The following is a 17,540-nucleotide window of genomic DNA, read 5'->3' on the forward strand; positions in this document are numbered from 1 at the left end:
CAAGCTATTTTTTTTTCATGAATAAGCAGTCAAGCTTTATCAGATGATATATAGGTTAAAAAGCTCACAAATTACTTTTCATTTATTGTCAACTGAACCAAATGTGTTGCGGTAACATAATTTACATGTCATTATGGGACGGACATGAATTATCATTTGAACAATACATTACTATACATTACTAGAAAATTACTGAAATCAATACTAGATCTAAAACTATTTTTTTTTTAAATATTTCTCTGGTTATACATTTTTAAAGTTTTCATAATATGTTAATTTTAATGATTAACTTTCCGATTAATTTCAAGTTTTTTTCATCTGTGATTATTAAACATATTAGGAACATTTACAATCAATTCATTGGTATATATATAATCTTTTAAAGTCAGTTTAGAGTCAGTGGGCAACAATTTGGACAAATATATAATTTCCCCTTTGGGACCCCACACCTGTCAACGGCAATCGGAACACCTTGTCAAAGGTTCAAGGTTCCGGTAGGGGGAGTAACTCTATATTTTGCTGAGAAATTTACCCGCATGATTGCGACAGTTTTTAGTTGCACGCTTAGTTTATGACATCGTCTGCTTCCTGAACCTCAGAATGGTTACACTTAAAGCAAGGAAGCGTCTTTCATATGTAACCCTCGGACTGTTCTTTTTGATGGGAGGTATTGAATATGGTAGGTAACGTTAGACTTGATATAATCCGCAATAATCGTGAACATTGATGTTTGCCTCGAGCACCGGCACAGGGGTTCGTACATATACAGTAGGATCATATACTGATATGTGTGTTCATATATCAAATCGATCATTTCTAACAAACCCCTGGACCACGAGAACAGGGATATGGCGTTCGCAAAGAACTGAAGACTTACTGTCCACAAGGACTTAATTGTTTATAAAAAAGTTGTTATGATCTGAACTCCTTCAAAAACAAGCTAGACGATCACTGGAAAAACCAAGAACTTTTCTTTAACTACAAAGCATCAATTAAATCATAAAAACAATGTACACTAGACCGGACAGAAATACTGTATCAAGCTGTATTATGTATTATTTTGAGTCTGGTATAGAGGACTTAAAACGTCCTGAACCAGAAATAAACTTAAACATCATGTAACATGTAACTTAACTTAACTTTTATTTCTGTGTAGCCATATAGTCTTATATATACTACTGTAGTCCATTAAACTTAAGTTTCATATGCAATCCAAACATTGTTGGAGTGTAGGTACCTAAGTGACCAGTGCCAAACTCTAATTACATTATCAGTCTTAGGAAAGCACAATGAAAAATATCCTGCCAACATAATATTTTGGTTAAAATATACAAGGACATTGCTGTAACAGTTTATTAAACAACAAGGTTCTGTTGTAGCAGGAGAACATTTGACAATTATGTCTACAATTTTTGTGATGAAAAGTACACAAAGGTGTCAAATACTTTTCCGCTGTAACAGTAGCTATAAAACAGCCAACATCAAATAGGTGTTGAGCACGCTCATTAGTCAAAGACCAATTATGTCATATAGAGATATATAAATGTCATAATTAGTTTTTGGCAAATGAGCGTGCTAAACACTAGGCCAAAGTGAAATTCTCACCAGCCAAAAGTGGTGCATGTATATAGTATATGCATGTCTACTGTCCATGCACTTTTACACTAGTTCTCGAAATACCTATAAAAGTTACAAATGTATATAAAAGAACGAACACTGGTCATTAAAAGTAACAGTAACTGTACAATAACAATTGTGTTCTTGTATGGATCACAGGTACTGATCGCCTCATATCTGTCAATACACTCAATATTTGATCAGTGTCTTGACAAATGAGACGGGTATCTTTGATTCAATAGTTATATCCTTGATATGTGATGAAGTTAGGGAAAAAAGGAATTTCATCATCCATGAACTGTTGTTTCATTATTAGATGTTGTTGACATTTAACACACAAAGAAAATAACTGTTTATGGATGTTGAGAATCCTTTATTTTCAAACACTATTTTAGAACTAATGTTGAAGTGGAAAGAACTTCTTTTCATAATTTTTCACCATTGAAGACAATATAGTCAGATGTGCCAAGAAGGGTCCTGATATTAGACTGATAATCGTATGTTTTTTGACAGCGGTGGTCCTACCTACTCTATGGCTATACATCCAGGACAGGTTTAATTCCCCGGAGTACATGCTGGGAATCCTACTGTCAGCATACAGTCTAGCAGCCATGATATCCAGCCCACTCCTTGGAAGGTGAGATGAACAAAATATAGACAGAAAATTGTTGTTTGCTTAAAAAGGAATCTAATGAATTTGCTTTTGCTAGTTTAATGGTTTTAAAGAATCTTCACAGGACATAAGTATTTAAATAACATGTTTTACCTGAATAATAACTGGATTCAGCATCTGTACAAATATGTCCTCTTGTAATTAAGAGGTCTCTGATTCCTTCATTACTGGTTTACAGTCATGTATATACATGTATGCTGTCTTCATGTGAAGAGAGTGTATGTGATCATGATCAAAACCCCTGGATTATCGATTGCGAGGATGATTCATTTCATAATTCATTCCTCCCACTTCATTCATTCTGTACCACCTCATCTTCCCTAACCAAGGTTACTCGAGCTCTAGGCTAAGCTCCTTTTTAAATGGACCCATTGGAGGGTAGCCTAGAGTAACTCTTTGTTAGCAAAGACGGTACCACCTTTGTACATCCTAAACATAGTGTGTATATGTTGCTAACCTGCTGACCTTAATTTACACTAGGTGGGCTGACAGATCACGGAAACCTAAAGTGATTCTAATACTTTGTGCAGTTGTACAGATTGGAGGAAACATCATGTACTTCATGGGACTAAGCCAGTGGTTCCTTCTGGCTAGCCGACTGGTTGTTGGTAATTAAAAAAATTACACATTTAAAACAATTTCTTGTCCATGATGTACATATAACTGGACAAGCAAAGCCTTCTTTGATTAATTGATTGACATGTCCATTGGCCTTGCTATATAGCATCATCTACAACTAATAACCTGCTGTACAGAAGTTTTCCCCATCAATTGTTTCCTGAGTGTCAGGATGCATACCATATCTGTTTGATTGATGGTCTCCCATCTTTATTTGAGTGTTTTTATCATGAGAAATGCAATATCCTCCTTATGCACTGCTAGCTTACTAGAGTTTGTCTGAACAACCAGAAGTTTGGCCAGGTTTTTGTGTTGGTGTGTGACACTAGATGTGAGCCAATTGAGTAGTAGTAAACTTTATATACATTTTATTTTCCCTAGTATACTGACATTAAACACATGCATGAAATATATTCATGTAACTTAACATTTGGTTTGCTGTTGTGTTAGGCCATTATGATACAAAATGTATTGTTTTCTTTATACAATGTAGATGCAAGAGTTACTCAACTGCACTATACAATACAATGTAGGTATTGTCTGTTTGTCAAGAAATCAAGGGTACAGGTATTCATTGATAACTCTAGATAAATTTGCATTTGTGAATTATGGTTATATATATTTCTTTAAGAAGATAGGTATTTTGTCATCTCTAGAATCGAAGTGGCTGCTTGGTATGAAATTAAGTCCCTTTTAGAGTCAAGTTTAAAAAAAAAACAATGACAACATTTAACTGATGTTTTCTCTGTCTCACTACGTATCTTCAATATGATATATTGTTATCATGATAAGCATAATCCATTGATAGTTAAAAAAAAAGAAAAGAAAAGTAGGTATCAGTGGATTGTCCATTCCAGATCTTATGTTTTCAGGGTTTGGAGGAGGAGGTGAGTCTGTGATCCTCGGGGAAATTGCACGAGTTACTACAGAACAGGAAAGGACTGGAATCATTTCCCTCATGATCTCTATCAGACAATGTGGCCTACTGTTAGGTATGTACATTTACAGTGTTCAGCTTTTTTTCAGTAAAATGGACCTATATATTAAATCTTCATGTTAGCACAAGAGAAAAGTAGCATATATAAATCACATGCAGACAGGTACAGTGGAACTTCGTTAACTCGAAGTCGACGGGACCACGAAAAAACTTGAGTTATCCGAGTGTTCGAATTAAGCGAGTTATCATTTTTGGTGAAAAGTTTGGTCAATATTTGTCAACATTATATAATCATTATAAATTCGCTCTGTCGCTCATCAGTTTAGTGTGAAGACTGGTCAATACATGTAAATATATATGTAATGTTTCGTTATGTCACTTGTAATTTGGTGTAGTTTTGCCGATATACAGTCACGATAAAGTTTCTTTCACTTAGTCACTTCAATAACGATCTGATGTGCAAGTCATGTTTGCAAAAGGTAAATGATAAAACGGAATTCGACAAAATAACAAGTTATTAATATCAAAACAAATAACCGTTTAAGTTTAACACAGATTGCATGCAAAATGTAACAGAACCATTACCTTTTATTGGACATATATAAAATACTGTTTGATCGGCCTACTTACTTTTTATTGATAACCACGCCATTTCCATGTGTATTAGCACCGGAAGTTGGGCTGCGCATGTGCGTATAAAACGTTACTGTAACTGAGTTGGTGTTTTATCCGATTTAATAGACAGCACTGACCGTTACAGTTGTACTCTGAGTTCGAGTTTTCCGAGTTTTCTTTACTAAGATAAAGGGAGAATTCGGCCGGGACCGACGAGGTACTTCGAGTTAAGCGGGGTATTCAAGTTTTCCGAGTTCGAGTTAATGAAGTTCCACTATATATACATTGTCAAGTACATCCTTTTTTTTAAAGGTGGTTTAAGTCCTTAAGGCTGTATGTCACACTCAGGTAGCATAAGCCTTACAAAACCTGCATGAAATATAAAATCATAGGTTGGGTGGTATGATGGCACAATGGTAACACATGACACTTGCCTTTCACCTATCTGGCCGGGGTTTGATACCCTAATCGGAAGTGTAAAGATATGGGGTCACCTGCCCAACCATGTAGATTTTCAGCAGGTTCTCCAGTTTCCTCCCACAGTAAGACTCCTCGCACTGTCACACTTCCATTCATGCCAACAAGAGTGATCAGTATATGTTGATATAATTTGTTTTGCAATTGTTGTAGAAAAAGTAAGATTTACATTAGAATTACACAAGTTGAAATACAATGACTAGATCCATAGTATGTTCAGAATATTGCTCTCAAATATCAAAAGATTCTTAAATCATTATATATAGTACTTTACTGACAATTTCATCAATTCAAACATAGATTTAATGTACATGTTTTTTTCTGGAAACTAGCAATAAATATCTTATTTGCAGGGCCAGGATTGAACTTATTCCTACGTTTGGCAGATTTTCATATTGGACCATTTCTGGTTGATAAATTCAGTGTACCTGGGGTAAGTCACATTGTCCATCGCAAAGGGAGGTAACTTGTACTGAATGTACATCAGATTCAGTGAAACAAATAAATTGAAACAGCATGATCAGAAATTTATTTGTTTATATATATCACTAGAATTTTGAAAGATGACAAAAGATTAATATACAATACATTTATCTATCCTGATTCAAATATGCTATTTCTTATATGAATTATTACCGGGTAGTCATTAGAGTGTTTCTTGGACCAACACTGTAAGTATATCATTATCAATTAAACTAAAATGTTAAATTAGTGAAATGGGTTTCAACAAGGTAAACTACATTTCATGTTGGTAACAGAGGATTCCATGGAGATAATTCGGACAAACAGATTGCCAAGCTCACGTTTAATATAGATCGGGATTCCGCAAGAAACCTGCAATAAACAAACTCACTCTTACACACTGAACAATGAAACAGACTATAACAATGTTGTATGCACACAAATATAACTTAATTCCCAAACACATATACACTCATATATGCTGTACATGTGCTTACCAGACTATCCGGACGTCTAAGCAATGTGACATGTTACCCTCACCAGCCAAACACTTACTGGCTGTGCGATAGTACAGTGATCAACAGGCCGGATGTTGGACTGATATATTGGCGGGAATATGAAGTACGAGTTCCAGTCAGTGTGGTTCATGTCATGCTGCAGATCTCCTTAGTCCAGGTCGATGTCAAGGTACATACAACACAGAACACACTGTCAAGGTACATACAACACAGAACACACTGTCAAGGTACATACAACACAGAACACACTGTCAAGATATAAACAACACAGAACACACTGTCAAGATACATACAACACAGAACACACTCTCAAGATATATACAACACAGAACACACTGTCAAGATACATACAACACAGAACACACTGTCAAGATACATACAACACAGAACACACTGTCAAGATACAAACAACACAGAACACACTGTCAAGATACAAACAACACAGAACACACTGTCAAGATACATACAACACACAACACACTGTCAAGGTACATACAACACAGAACACACTGTCAAGGTACATACAACACAGAACACACTGTCAAGATATAAACAACACAGAACACACTGTCAAGGTCACTTACTCTACACTGACTTACATACACAGGCATGTATACAACACTGGGTTACATGTTAGTAGAGAAATAAAGTTTGATCATATAAAAAAGTACATGTATACAAAAACATATATATGTCTTATCAACAGTAATGCATTTTCAATACAAATAACCATGGCAATTATACTTTATGTAAAAATTCAGGTAACTTGAGATATGTTTATTGGAACTGTTTACCTACATGTATATGTGTGTATAGATATAGCTACTGTTACTAATGCAACACCAGCTAATTTATATAATTTAATAGATAATACTAATAATAATTTGAAGTTTCGGTTTAGTGCTATGTTTCACAGTAACATCGCCATCTCAGTTTAAATCAGTTCACAAATTACTATCTGTGATTATTAGGCCTTCAGCAACTAGCAAGTCTTTCTTAACTCCCTGAGGAGCTTACAGTTGGAGCTGCCATTTTGGCACTAATTAACATATTGCTACAGTGTATGGACACTTCTTGCTCTGCACGCCCCATCACATACTCATTTACAGCTGAGTCAGCTTGAACAAATTATATGAAAACAAAAGGTAAATTATTTGTTCTTGCAGGTTTTCATGGCAGGACTTTGGGGCCTACAGTCTTTATTTTTACTCATTCTATACACGGATCTACACAGAATCCAGGCTGAATCTGTTGCCAAGGAGAAAAGTAAAACAAAAACTGATACCATTCAGAACTACAGTTCTATTGAGAACTTAGATTCTACAGAGAGGGATTTACTTCACACTGTAAATGAGAGTGACAAAAAATACATGGAAATCCATGGCAAGTCATCATCTCAGGAAGGAGCTGCTCTATCAAGGACAGATAACTCCAGATTGACTCCAGTTCTTGGAGAAACTACCTCAACTACAGATATTTCTAAAGGCCATGCTGTTCAGAAATTGTCATGGAATTTTATATATACAGGTGAGATTCTGTCTTGTTTTGTGGACCAGTCTAATAAATTGTGAAAAAGAATTTTTTCAGTTCAGAGATCAGAAGTTCAGAATTTGTAGTATCTACATAATGTATACATTATTAGCTCACCGGTACTTGTATGTATAAACTAAGATTCTCTGTCAAGTTCTTGATGGGAATTTCTTTTCAATGATTCTTCCTAAATACTAAATATTGATATTCCTATATAGCTACCTGCCTGTATATTAAGTTCCCTATGGGGGGAAACAGGAACTACAAACAGTATACAATAGATGTCCCTCTCCATCCATCTTTTAAACATGTATGTAATGCCATTATTCCTTGAGGGATTATAATCAATTTTCAGGGTTTTTCGGTCAAGGTCAAGGGCACTGTTACAGTTTTCAGCAGGGGCTGGTAGGGGACATGTATTGCTTTAGAAAAAAAACCAGTCTGCTTGTTTAAAATGAGATTCACGAAGCATATCACATACAATTAAGTGTATGTCAGTATTTGACAGGCACACAAAAGACCTAAATGGGGACAGATTTTGTCAGGGTTAAATAGCTTTTATAAATTTAACAATGTGACCAGGATATGATTGCATGTGTGACAAAAATGTTGAATGTTAATTTCACCACTTTTCACTCTTAGGTTAATTTACCTCTAAAAACTACCATATGAAAATGAAACAGTTAACCTTATCATAAGCAATATCAAAAGCTGTTTATTATAGATCTAATATATAGGGAAAGTAAGAACAAAGAAATTAACAAAACTAGTGTACACTGTGATACTTTATATATGCTGTAAATAACTGTTTATGGTTGCTACATTACTATAATCGTTTGTCCAATGAATGGCTATAGTGTATGATAAATTTTATACATGTATGATAAAGTTATATATGAATGCCTATAGTGTATGATAAATGTGTTGTTTGTCCTAGAATACATCAGAGAAGAAGTGGTAGTCTTGATGGCGGTGCAATTCAACAGTTTTTTCAACCAAGTTGGCTTTGAAGTAAGTGCATGTCTGTACTGCTTATAATGTATGAATAATGTATAATGTATGTGGATGGAGATTTCTATTTATTGAAAACATTGACAATTGATTGAGTTTAGGCTTATATTTATTAGTTACTTTAATGAAATCTGACATTAATTTATCAACCACTGACTTAATTGACATCCTATAAGTACATCTGACTATATCCAACAGAACGGCCATATGCTCCTCTGTCATAGCCGACACGGCTTTATTGACACACTGTAGTATCTGACACATCGACTCAATTTCATACAGTGTCGGTAAAGGCAGGTTTCACTTAGATATTGTTTTGATGAAATCACTGTACATTTTTTTTCAGAACTTTTTTTTTTCAAAATACTGTTTTTATCCTCTAATAAGTCACCTTTCCTAGTGTGAAAGTTTAGGACCATGCTTATCCTCAAATAATACCTTAATAATAGTTTAAGGAGGTGTTATTTGTGTACCTCTTATCTTACTCATTGTATCTATAACACTTTAAACTTGATGATTCTGCAAAAATGAAGAATGGGCTTATGTGTTGGTAAGAGCTTATTTGTGGATAAATGCAGTATATACAGGTAGATATATGTGAAGAGTTTTAAACTGAGACAATTTTTGTTCCTTTTAGACAATGGTGACTCCTCTATCACAGAAGTTACTACACTGGGGAGAACTAGAAAACAGTATCATGTATTGCTGTGCTGCTGTAGAGGTAACTACCATTGTAGATCTCAACATGTATGTATTTAATATGTATACAACCACTGACCTCCCAGATCCACCTATACATTATGTATTATTTATAAATATGAGAGGCTTGATCAGCACATATGCTATTCACAGCAATTTTGGGTAAAACACTTTGCCCAAGAAGTCATGCACATAAGCAAAGAACAGTTTTTGACCGCTGCTTACTGTAAATCATTGAAGCACACGTACATCTCAGATCTTCAACTCAGGATGCATTAGACTGATGTTCTATCTGTTAAAGTTTTTTATCACGGTTTTTTAGCTCACCTGCCCGAAGGGCAAGTGAGCTTATGCCGTGGCGCGGCGTCCGTCGTCCGTCCGTCGTCCGTCCGGCCGTCCGGCCGTCCGTCCGGCGTCAACTTTCCATTCAAGCAACTTCTTCTCAATAACCAAAAGGCCTAGAGACCTAATATTGGGCCTGTAGCATGCTGGGGTGAAGGGCTACCAAGTTTGTTCAAATGAATGACCTTGACCTTCATTCAAGGTCACAGGAGTCAAAAAGGCTAAAATCTTCAAACAACTTCTTCTCAACAACCAACAGTCCCAGGGAGTTGATATTGGGTCTGTAGCATGCTGGGGTAAAGGGCTACCAAGTTTGTTCAAATGAATGACCTTGACTTTCATTCAAGGTCACAGGAGTCAAAAAGGCTAAAAAAAAATTAGACGACTTCTTCTAAATAGCCAAAAGACCCAGGGACTTGATATTGGGTCTGTAGCATGCTGGGGTGAAGGGCTACCAAGTTTGTTCAAATGAATGACCTTGACCTTCATTTAAGGTCACAGGAGTCAAAAAGGCTAAAATCTTTAAACGACTTCTTCTCAATAACCAAGAGTCCCAGGGACTTGATATTGGGTCTGTAGCATGCTGGGGTGAAGGGCTACCAAGTTTGTTCAAATGAATGACCTTGACTTTCATTCAAGGTCACAGGAGTCAAAAAGGCTAAAATCTTTAAACGACTTCTTCTCAATAACCAAGAGTCCCAGGGAGTTGATATTGGGTCTGTAGCATGCTCGGGTGAAGGGCTACCAAGTTTGTTCAAATGAATGACCTTGACTTTCATTCAAGGTCACAGGAGTCAAAAAGGCTAAAATCTTTAAACGACTTCTTCTCAATAACCAAGAGTCCCAGGGAGTTGATATTGGGTCTGTAGCATGCTGGGGTGAAGGGCTACCAAGTTTGTTCAAATGAATGACCTTTACCGTCATTCAAGGTCACAGGAGTCAAAAAGGCTAAAATCTTTAAACGACTTCTTCTCAATAACCAAGAGTCCCAGAGACCTAATATTTGGCCTGTAGCATGCTGGGGTGAAGGGCTACCAAGTTTGTTCAAATGAATGACCTTGACCTTCATTCAAGGTCACAGGGGTCAAAAAGGCTAAAATCTTCAAACGACTTCTTCTCAATAACCAACAGTCCCAGGGAGTTGATATTGGGTCTGTAGCATGCTGGGATGAAGGGCTACCTAGTTTGTTCAAATGAATGGCCTTGACCTTCATTCAAGGTCACAGGGGCCAAAAAGGCTAAAATCTTTAAACGACTTCTTCTCGATAACCAACAGTCCCAGAGACCTAATATTTGGCCTGTAGCATGCTGGGGTAAAGAGCTACCAAGTTTGTTCAAATGAATGACCTTGACTTTCATTCAAGGTCACAGGAGTCAAAAAAGGCTAAAATCTTTAAACGACTTCTTCTCAATAACCAAGAGTCCCAGAGACCTAATATTTGGCCTGTAGCATGCTGGGGTGAAGGGCTACCAAGTTTGTTCAAATGAATGACCTTGACTTTCATTCAAGGTCACAGGAGTCAAAAAGGCTAAAATCTTTAAACGACTTCTTCTCAATAACCAAGAGTCCCAGAGAGTTGATATTGGGTCTGTAGCATGCTGGGGTAAAGGGCTACCAAGTTTGTTCAAATGAATGACCTTGACCTTCATTCAAGGTCACAGGAGTCAAAAAGGCTAAAATCTTTAAACAACATCTTCTCAATAACCAAGAGTCCCAGGGAGTTGATATTGGGTCTGTAGCATGCTGGGGTGAAGGGCTACCAAGTTTGTTCAAATGAATGACCTTGACCTTCATTCAAGGTCACGTCGATCAAGTATGCTTAAATCTTTAAATGACTTTTAGTGAAAAGCCAAAGTGCAGAGAGACATTATATTGGTACTGTAGCATGCTTTCAAATAACTGCAGGATCCATATATGAAAAGATCACTGCATTGCAGGTGAGCGATTTGGGCCCATTGGGCCCTTGTTTAGGCCTACTATTGATAAAGATATACAGTTATATAATGCTAATTTCTAGCATTTCTGTCAATTTGAGATCTCATAAAAAGTAATCTAAATGTGGTTAGGAATTGATGTTCACAAATCCTGGGGCTATTATCATCTAATTGAAATGTACATGCATGGCTCGACAGACCTTTCTATTGCAATCTCCTTTTGCAGTGCATCATCTGCTGTGCGTCATAAACAATTTACATTTTCAACTTCTTCACAATTACCAACAGGCCCAGAGACCTAATATTGCTGGGATAAAGGACTACCAAGTTTTTTTCAAATGGATGACTTTGATCTTCATTCAAAGTCAAAGGGTCATATATGCTAAAATCTAAATAGTAAAAATGACTTCTTCTTGATAACCAAACAGCCTATTGGTTAGATTTGGTCACAGCCTGTTGTGTTGAGTAAACTGTTGGACTTACAAAGTACCTGTAAGGTTCAGTTTGTGTTTGTAAATCCATTGCATCCCTGTTGCTATGTTTATTACAATTTTTTTTTCTTTTTATTATTCTGGACACATGTATTGTATTTGTGAGGTCAGGTGGGATGTGGGGGCATTATGTTGCACCAACATACTGTATATGTTTTGTATTGTATTAAACTTGCTGGTTTGTCTTACAGATCATCCTGGTATTTATGCTGGTACGCTACCTCAGTAACCGTCTTCAGGACCGCACCATGATACTGATTGGATTGTCAACACTTATAATGGCCTGTGGCTGGCTCGTCTATGCTATTCCCAATAGTGACCCTGGTAAGTTACAAAAGTTAAACCAATTAAGCTGGAATTATGTATTCATAAACAGCCATGTATGCTCGGACATCGTTGGAAACCCACAATACTCATGCTGTGTCTGTGTTTGATTGACAACAAAGTGTCTCGTGGATTCCTGACAATTATAAGGCTCGATCTACACTGTTGTTATCGTTTGAACAACAATAAAGTGCCTCGTGAGTTTCGGATGATAATGCTTTATTGTAGGAACAAGACCAATTTAATTCCATGCCATTTGATTGAACCCCATAAACTGTATGAAGGATAATACATAAATGTTTTTTTCTTGTAGTTAATGGTTACAGCAACAAATTCTTTGGCTAGATATACAAAAAAGTGTAATACACATTTTGTGTTATAGCTTTTAAAGATTCAGATGTATTCTCTAAATATTAAAACAAAACACACCATGCTATCATCCGTATTTGTGTTAAGTTTTGTTTCAAGGAAAAATCTATCACACAGGTATTTTATTTTCCTATATCATTATGATTTACATATTAAATGATAATTGTAGAGGCATTTATCTGACATGAATTTGTTTTCGTGTTTTATCTTGAGATACACCATCATCATACCATCCAAATGTAATTTGATGTGTTTCATTATATTGTGTAGTTAATATCCTGTAACTTTTGTTGTCTTGTTTAACTTTCAGATTCACCATCGTCAAACCTTCCGATGTTTATCATAGGGATGGTACTTGATATGTTTGCTCTACCATTCCTGGTGGTGTGTAGTATATCATTATACTCCAAGGTCACCAAGAAGGAGCACCAGGGTAAGTCTCATACTGATAACCAATTTATCTCTCAATGTCAAACCTGTTTACAACGCAAGGGAGGCACCAAAATGGTCCTTATAGACAGGTTTTAACATTTTGCAAAACCAGCTAATTAGTACCATACTTATTTGCGAAAAAAAACCCTGTCCACAATTTTATAAGCCCATTTCATTTTTGCATAATCTTCAATTTTAAAATTATAAGTGGTTCACAAATATTTCAGCCTCAACTCCGACAACTTATAATTAATGAAATAATTTTATACCAGGGGAATGGGCTTATTTGAGGATGAATACGGTAAGTTATTTTGTTTCGACATCAAAAGCTTTGTTCTATCTATGTGTAAAGCTTTGTTCTATCTATGTGTAATGATATTTATTATTCCATGTACATTTCAACATTTGAAATCATATTTGCAAAACATTTATATGCTTTATATTTTTATTTGGTTTGATTCCAACATTAAAGTAAGAACTTAATTTGAAGTGGTATTAAAGATTCCCAAATCATGCCATGTCCTTAAAGCTTCATTACTGTATTTATCCTCAAATTAATCCTCTCCCCAAGTGTAAATAGTCAGTATTAAAGTTTGGGGAGGGCTCATTTTTTTGCACATTTAGATTAATATATTTTAAAATTTGTTCTGAAAAATGAAGAAGGGCCGATTACCGGAAGTGTGTAGTACCAGTAAACATCTAAAAACAGAAGGTTAGCCAACCCTGTGTGCTGAGTAAATACATCTTCAGATGATAAACAGAAAAGCATGGTTTAAATTGTTTCTCAAATGCTGAAAAGTTTGACTGGCAATTCATGGTGGCTTTTCACATTCAATCTACATCTGTATGTTTGATATTTGTCTAATAGACTCACATTGACTCTATAAGCTGTAGATGATGTGATTTTACCTAATCCTTTTCTTTGCCTTCATGGCAGCAACCAATATAAGTTTGATTGTCTTTGGGCTTCAGATGTAAGGCTTTGATCGCCAGTCCGTCAGTCTTCCATTCTTCAAAACAAACCAGTTTACACATGGGTGCATGACATTTTTTCTGAAACTTGTTTACATAAAAAGTGTGGAGCACCACATTAGAGATTCCCCATAATCAGTGGGTAGTTTTCCTGTTTTAATTGCAATTCTGAAGAACTACAGTATTGATTCTCATATTATGTCATCCTTACAGTATATATTCTTTCAATTAACACATTTTTGTAATTTTGTCATAATTTATACAGTTTTAGAAAAGCACAAAGAGGCTTTAAGCCTTGTAGTAAATAATACTGAATTTCGACATTTATCCTCTAATGTTAATTCATTGTTACAGGTCTAAGCCAGGGGCTGAGGAGAATCGTGGTGGGGTCGGGTACTATACTGGGTCCCTTGTGGACAGGATCTACACTAACTTGGCCCTACATCATGTTAGGGGTCATGTTGGGACTTCTGGTCATGTCAATGGTAAGGGTTTATATTGTAAGGACATGCATTAGAAATTTAATTATTTAGCAAAGTATAAAGATAAAATTTCATGTGATGACACATCATTAGTAGATATGCATAACTTTTTTGAAACCATGTGCTTAAACTGGAAATCTCTTTGATGGAAAAGTTTTCAAAATATGGAGATTTGCTTTATTAATTAATTTCAGTCTTTGTTGTCATTCGAAAATTTTATTCCAAGGACAGACCATCTATTGTAATTAACCTAGCTTTGATGATTAAACAGATCAGTGGAAATGATGCCAAATATTATATTTGGAAATGAGCAGAGCAAATTTCGAATTTTGAATATTGCTGGAATAATTTAATCGTAATTGTAACAAGCATTTTCATTGGCTTAAAAGATTATCTTGTCAGCCCATGAGGTAAAAAAGAACGAGATTACTGTTTCTAATGTTGTATTTGGTTGGCTGATGCAGCAGTAAAACGAAAGAGAAAAGATTCCATAAATAAAAAGGGATTTTTAGAAGAATTTTTTTTGTACATGTTTTACCTGGATTTTTTGTTTGACACCCTAGGTAATGCTGCTGTTATCCTATAGGAAGCTGGACAGAAAACTGGAACCTCCTGTTGTACCATCAGTGGATCCTGATGAACATGAGCCATTGTTATCATGATAGAGTGTATCATGTTTATGTACATGAAACATTTCATATCTATGACATGGTCATTACAGATAGCAAAAGTTTCAGAATTTAGGGTCAGGGCTTTGAAAGTACTGGAATTCATACTTAATTTCTGTAAAAATGGAATTGTTTTCAAATTCCTTACAATGAAATATAGAAAACATGCTGAAAAAGGTCATGAATTTTGGTATGACAAACCTGTATGAACCATGCATGGTAAGAAACTTCTAATTTTACAATTTTAGTTAATTGATGAATTCTTATATTTCATAGCATAATTATTTTTATATTGATGATGACCTTAAGCTGATTATGGTCTATAATTTTCTTGGGATGAAATGTTTGGAGTTTATTATTATAGCTTGATATATAGCAAAATGTTCATCTCTGCAAGTATTTCTAACAATGTACTATTTTACTCTTAAATACCAGGGAAGTTCATGTTTTGTACACGGTCAAACAAATGCAATATGTTTATCAATTTATTTGGAGAAAAAATTTGAGTGGTGTTAAAATTTTGAGACATATTCCATCCCTTTTGTGTGGAAAAGAAACCACTTTAAAATCTGTTCAAGCAAATCAATGGATTTAATAATTCAATTTTAATAAAATACAACTAAGTAGATATATATATACAGCCATTACCATATTCTAATTATTTTCATAACTATGTTGGTACATTGTATAAGTTATCAAAATTGAATTTGATAAGGAGACAGTAAAATGGCATTAAGACCTACCCTGAAAGGTCCCCTGGAATTTACAAGACATTGATTATATGAAAAATATATGTACATGCATTTTGTCCCTTATTGTTAATATGAAGGATATATTTTGTATGTCAAGGGTATACATGTACTCATAGTAATAGCATATTGTTTCAGATTTTATCGTTAATATATATTTTCTTTGGTACACTTATTTCAGATATGTTGTACACTTGTCTATGTTTAACTCAATTTTAGGGGCAGCGGTGGCCGAGTGGTTAAGGTGTCCCGACACTTTATCACTAGCCCTCCACCTCTGGGTTGCGAATTTGAAACCTACGTGGGGCAATTGCCAAGTACTGACCGTAGGCCAGTGGTTTTTCTGCGAGTACTCCAGATTTCCTCCACCTCCAAAACCTAGCACGTCCTTAAATTACCCTGGCTGTAAATAGGACTTTAAACAAAACAAACCAAACCCTTGAAAAACCTATTACATTTCTATGAAAGTAGGAAACACCATCAGTCTTAATTATGTTCATTTTAAGTAATGATCCCTTAAATCACCATTGATTGTTAATTAATTGGTTATCATTTAATTAAGCAGAATCCTATATGAATTAATAAACTGTATTTTATATTGGTACTTATTTCTTTTTACATAAGTTTTGTTATTTGTGTATATCAAAGTATTGTATTACTTGTTAGCTCACCTGGTCAGTCGTCCGTCCATCAACAATTGCCTTCTTCTTCATAACCGCTGATCAGAATTTGAACAAATTTGGTCAGAAGCATCCCTATGGGTAGGGGACTCAAAATTGTACAACTGATGGGGCTGACCCCCCAGGGGCCTGAGGGGCGGGACCAAAAGGAGTCGATTTGGCTATATTGATATAAACGACTTCTTCTCTGAAACTGAGCATTGGATATCGCTCGTATTTACCTGGTATCATCACTATGGGGTGGGGATTCAAAATTGTACAAATGATGGGACTGACCCTCCAGTGGCCTGAGGGGCGGGGCCAAATGTGGTCAATCGGGCTATATTCATATAGTTGTCTTCTTCTCTGGAACCAAACAATGGATATCTCTCATACTTTACTGGTAGCATCACCTTGGGTTAGGAATTTGAAATTTCAAAGCTGAGGGGAGGGGCCAAAAGAGGGTCAGTTTTGCAGAATCGATATAAACGACTTCTGCTCTGAAACTAAGCAATGGATATCGCTCATATTTGCCTGGTCCCTATGGGGTGGGAATTCAAAATTGTACAAATGGTGGGGCTGACCCCCAAGGAGCCTGAGGGGCGGGGCCAAAATTGGTCAATTTGTTTAAACAACTTCTTCTCTGAAACTAAGCAATGGATATTACTCACGTTTGTATGGTAGCATGGTTATGTGTTGGGGATTCAAAATTGTACAAGTGTTGGGATTGACCCGGGCTGCCAGGGGGCTGAGGGGTGGGACCAAAAGGGGTCAATTTGGCTAAATTGATTTAAACAACTTATTCTCTGAAACTTAGCAATGGTTTGACTGGCCATCGTAGCATCCTATTGGGGTAGGGATTCAAAATTGTATAAAGGAAGGAGCTGACCCCCCAGGGGGCAGAGGGCAGGGTCAAAAGGGGTCAATTGATCTAAACAAGATCTTCTCTGAAACAAAGCA

At 35.8% G+C, this 17,540-nt stretch overlaps 1 protein-coding gene across 1 annotated transcript; it reads left to right on the plus strand.

The window, feature by feature from the left end:
- The first annotated feature begins 539 nt into the window (after positions 1-539).
- On the plus strand, positions 540-16,572 carry LOC117314849 (major facilitator superfamily domain-containing protein 8-like). The gene is made up of 12 exons (XM_033868968.1): positions 540-679; positions 2,131-2,254; positions 2,771-2,898; positions 3,781-3,900; positions 5,291-5,370; positions 7,084-7,444; positions 8,385-8,458; positions 9,096-9,179; positions 12,117-12,249; positions 12,929-13,051; positions 14,377-14,507; positions 15,068-16,572. Exons 1-12 carry the CDS (start codon positions 601-603, stop codon positions 15,164-15,166), a joined length of 1,536 nt encoding a protein of 511 aa, XP_033724859.1. The 5' UTR covers positions 540-600; the 3' UTR covers positions 15,167-16,572.
- Positions 16,573-17,540: the final 968 nt, after the last annotated feature.

Source organism: Pecten maximus, chromosome 16, assembly GCF_902652985.1.
Source record: "Pecten maximus chromosome 16, xPecMax1.1, whole genome shotgun sequence".
Taxonomy (NCBI): Eukaryota; Metazoa; Mollusca; class Bivalvia; order Pectinida; family Pectinidae; genus Pecten; species Pecten maximus.

What these genes read in the sequence shown, in the direction of transcription:
- LOC117314849 (XM_033868968.1), top strand. Translation starts at nt 601, where the DNA reads ATGGTTACACTTAAAGCAAGGAAGCGTCTTTCATATGTAACCCTCGGA. An exon ending in GATGGGAGGTATTGAATATG is followed by an intron (nt 680 to 2,130) that starts GTAGGTAACGTT and finishes GTTTTTTGACAG; the next exon opens with CGGTGGTCCTACCTACTCTA. An exon ending in ACAATGTGGCCTACTGTTAG is followed by an intron (nt 3,901 to 5,290) that starts GTATGTACATTT and finishes TCTTATTTGCAG; the next exon opens with GGCCAGGATTGAACTTATTC.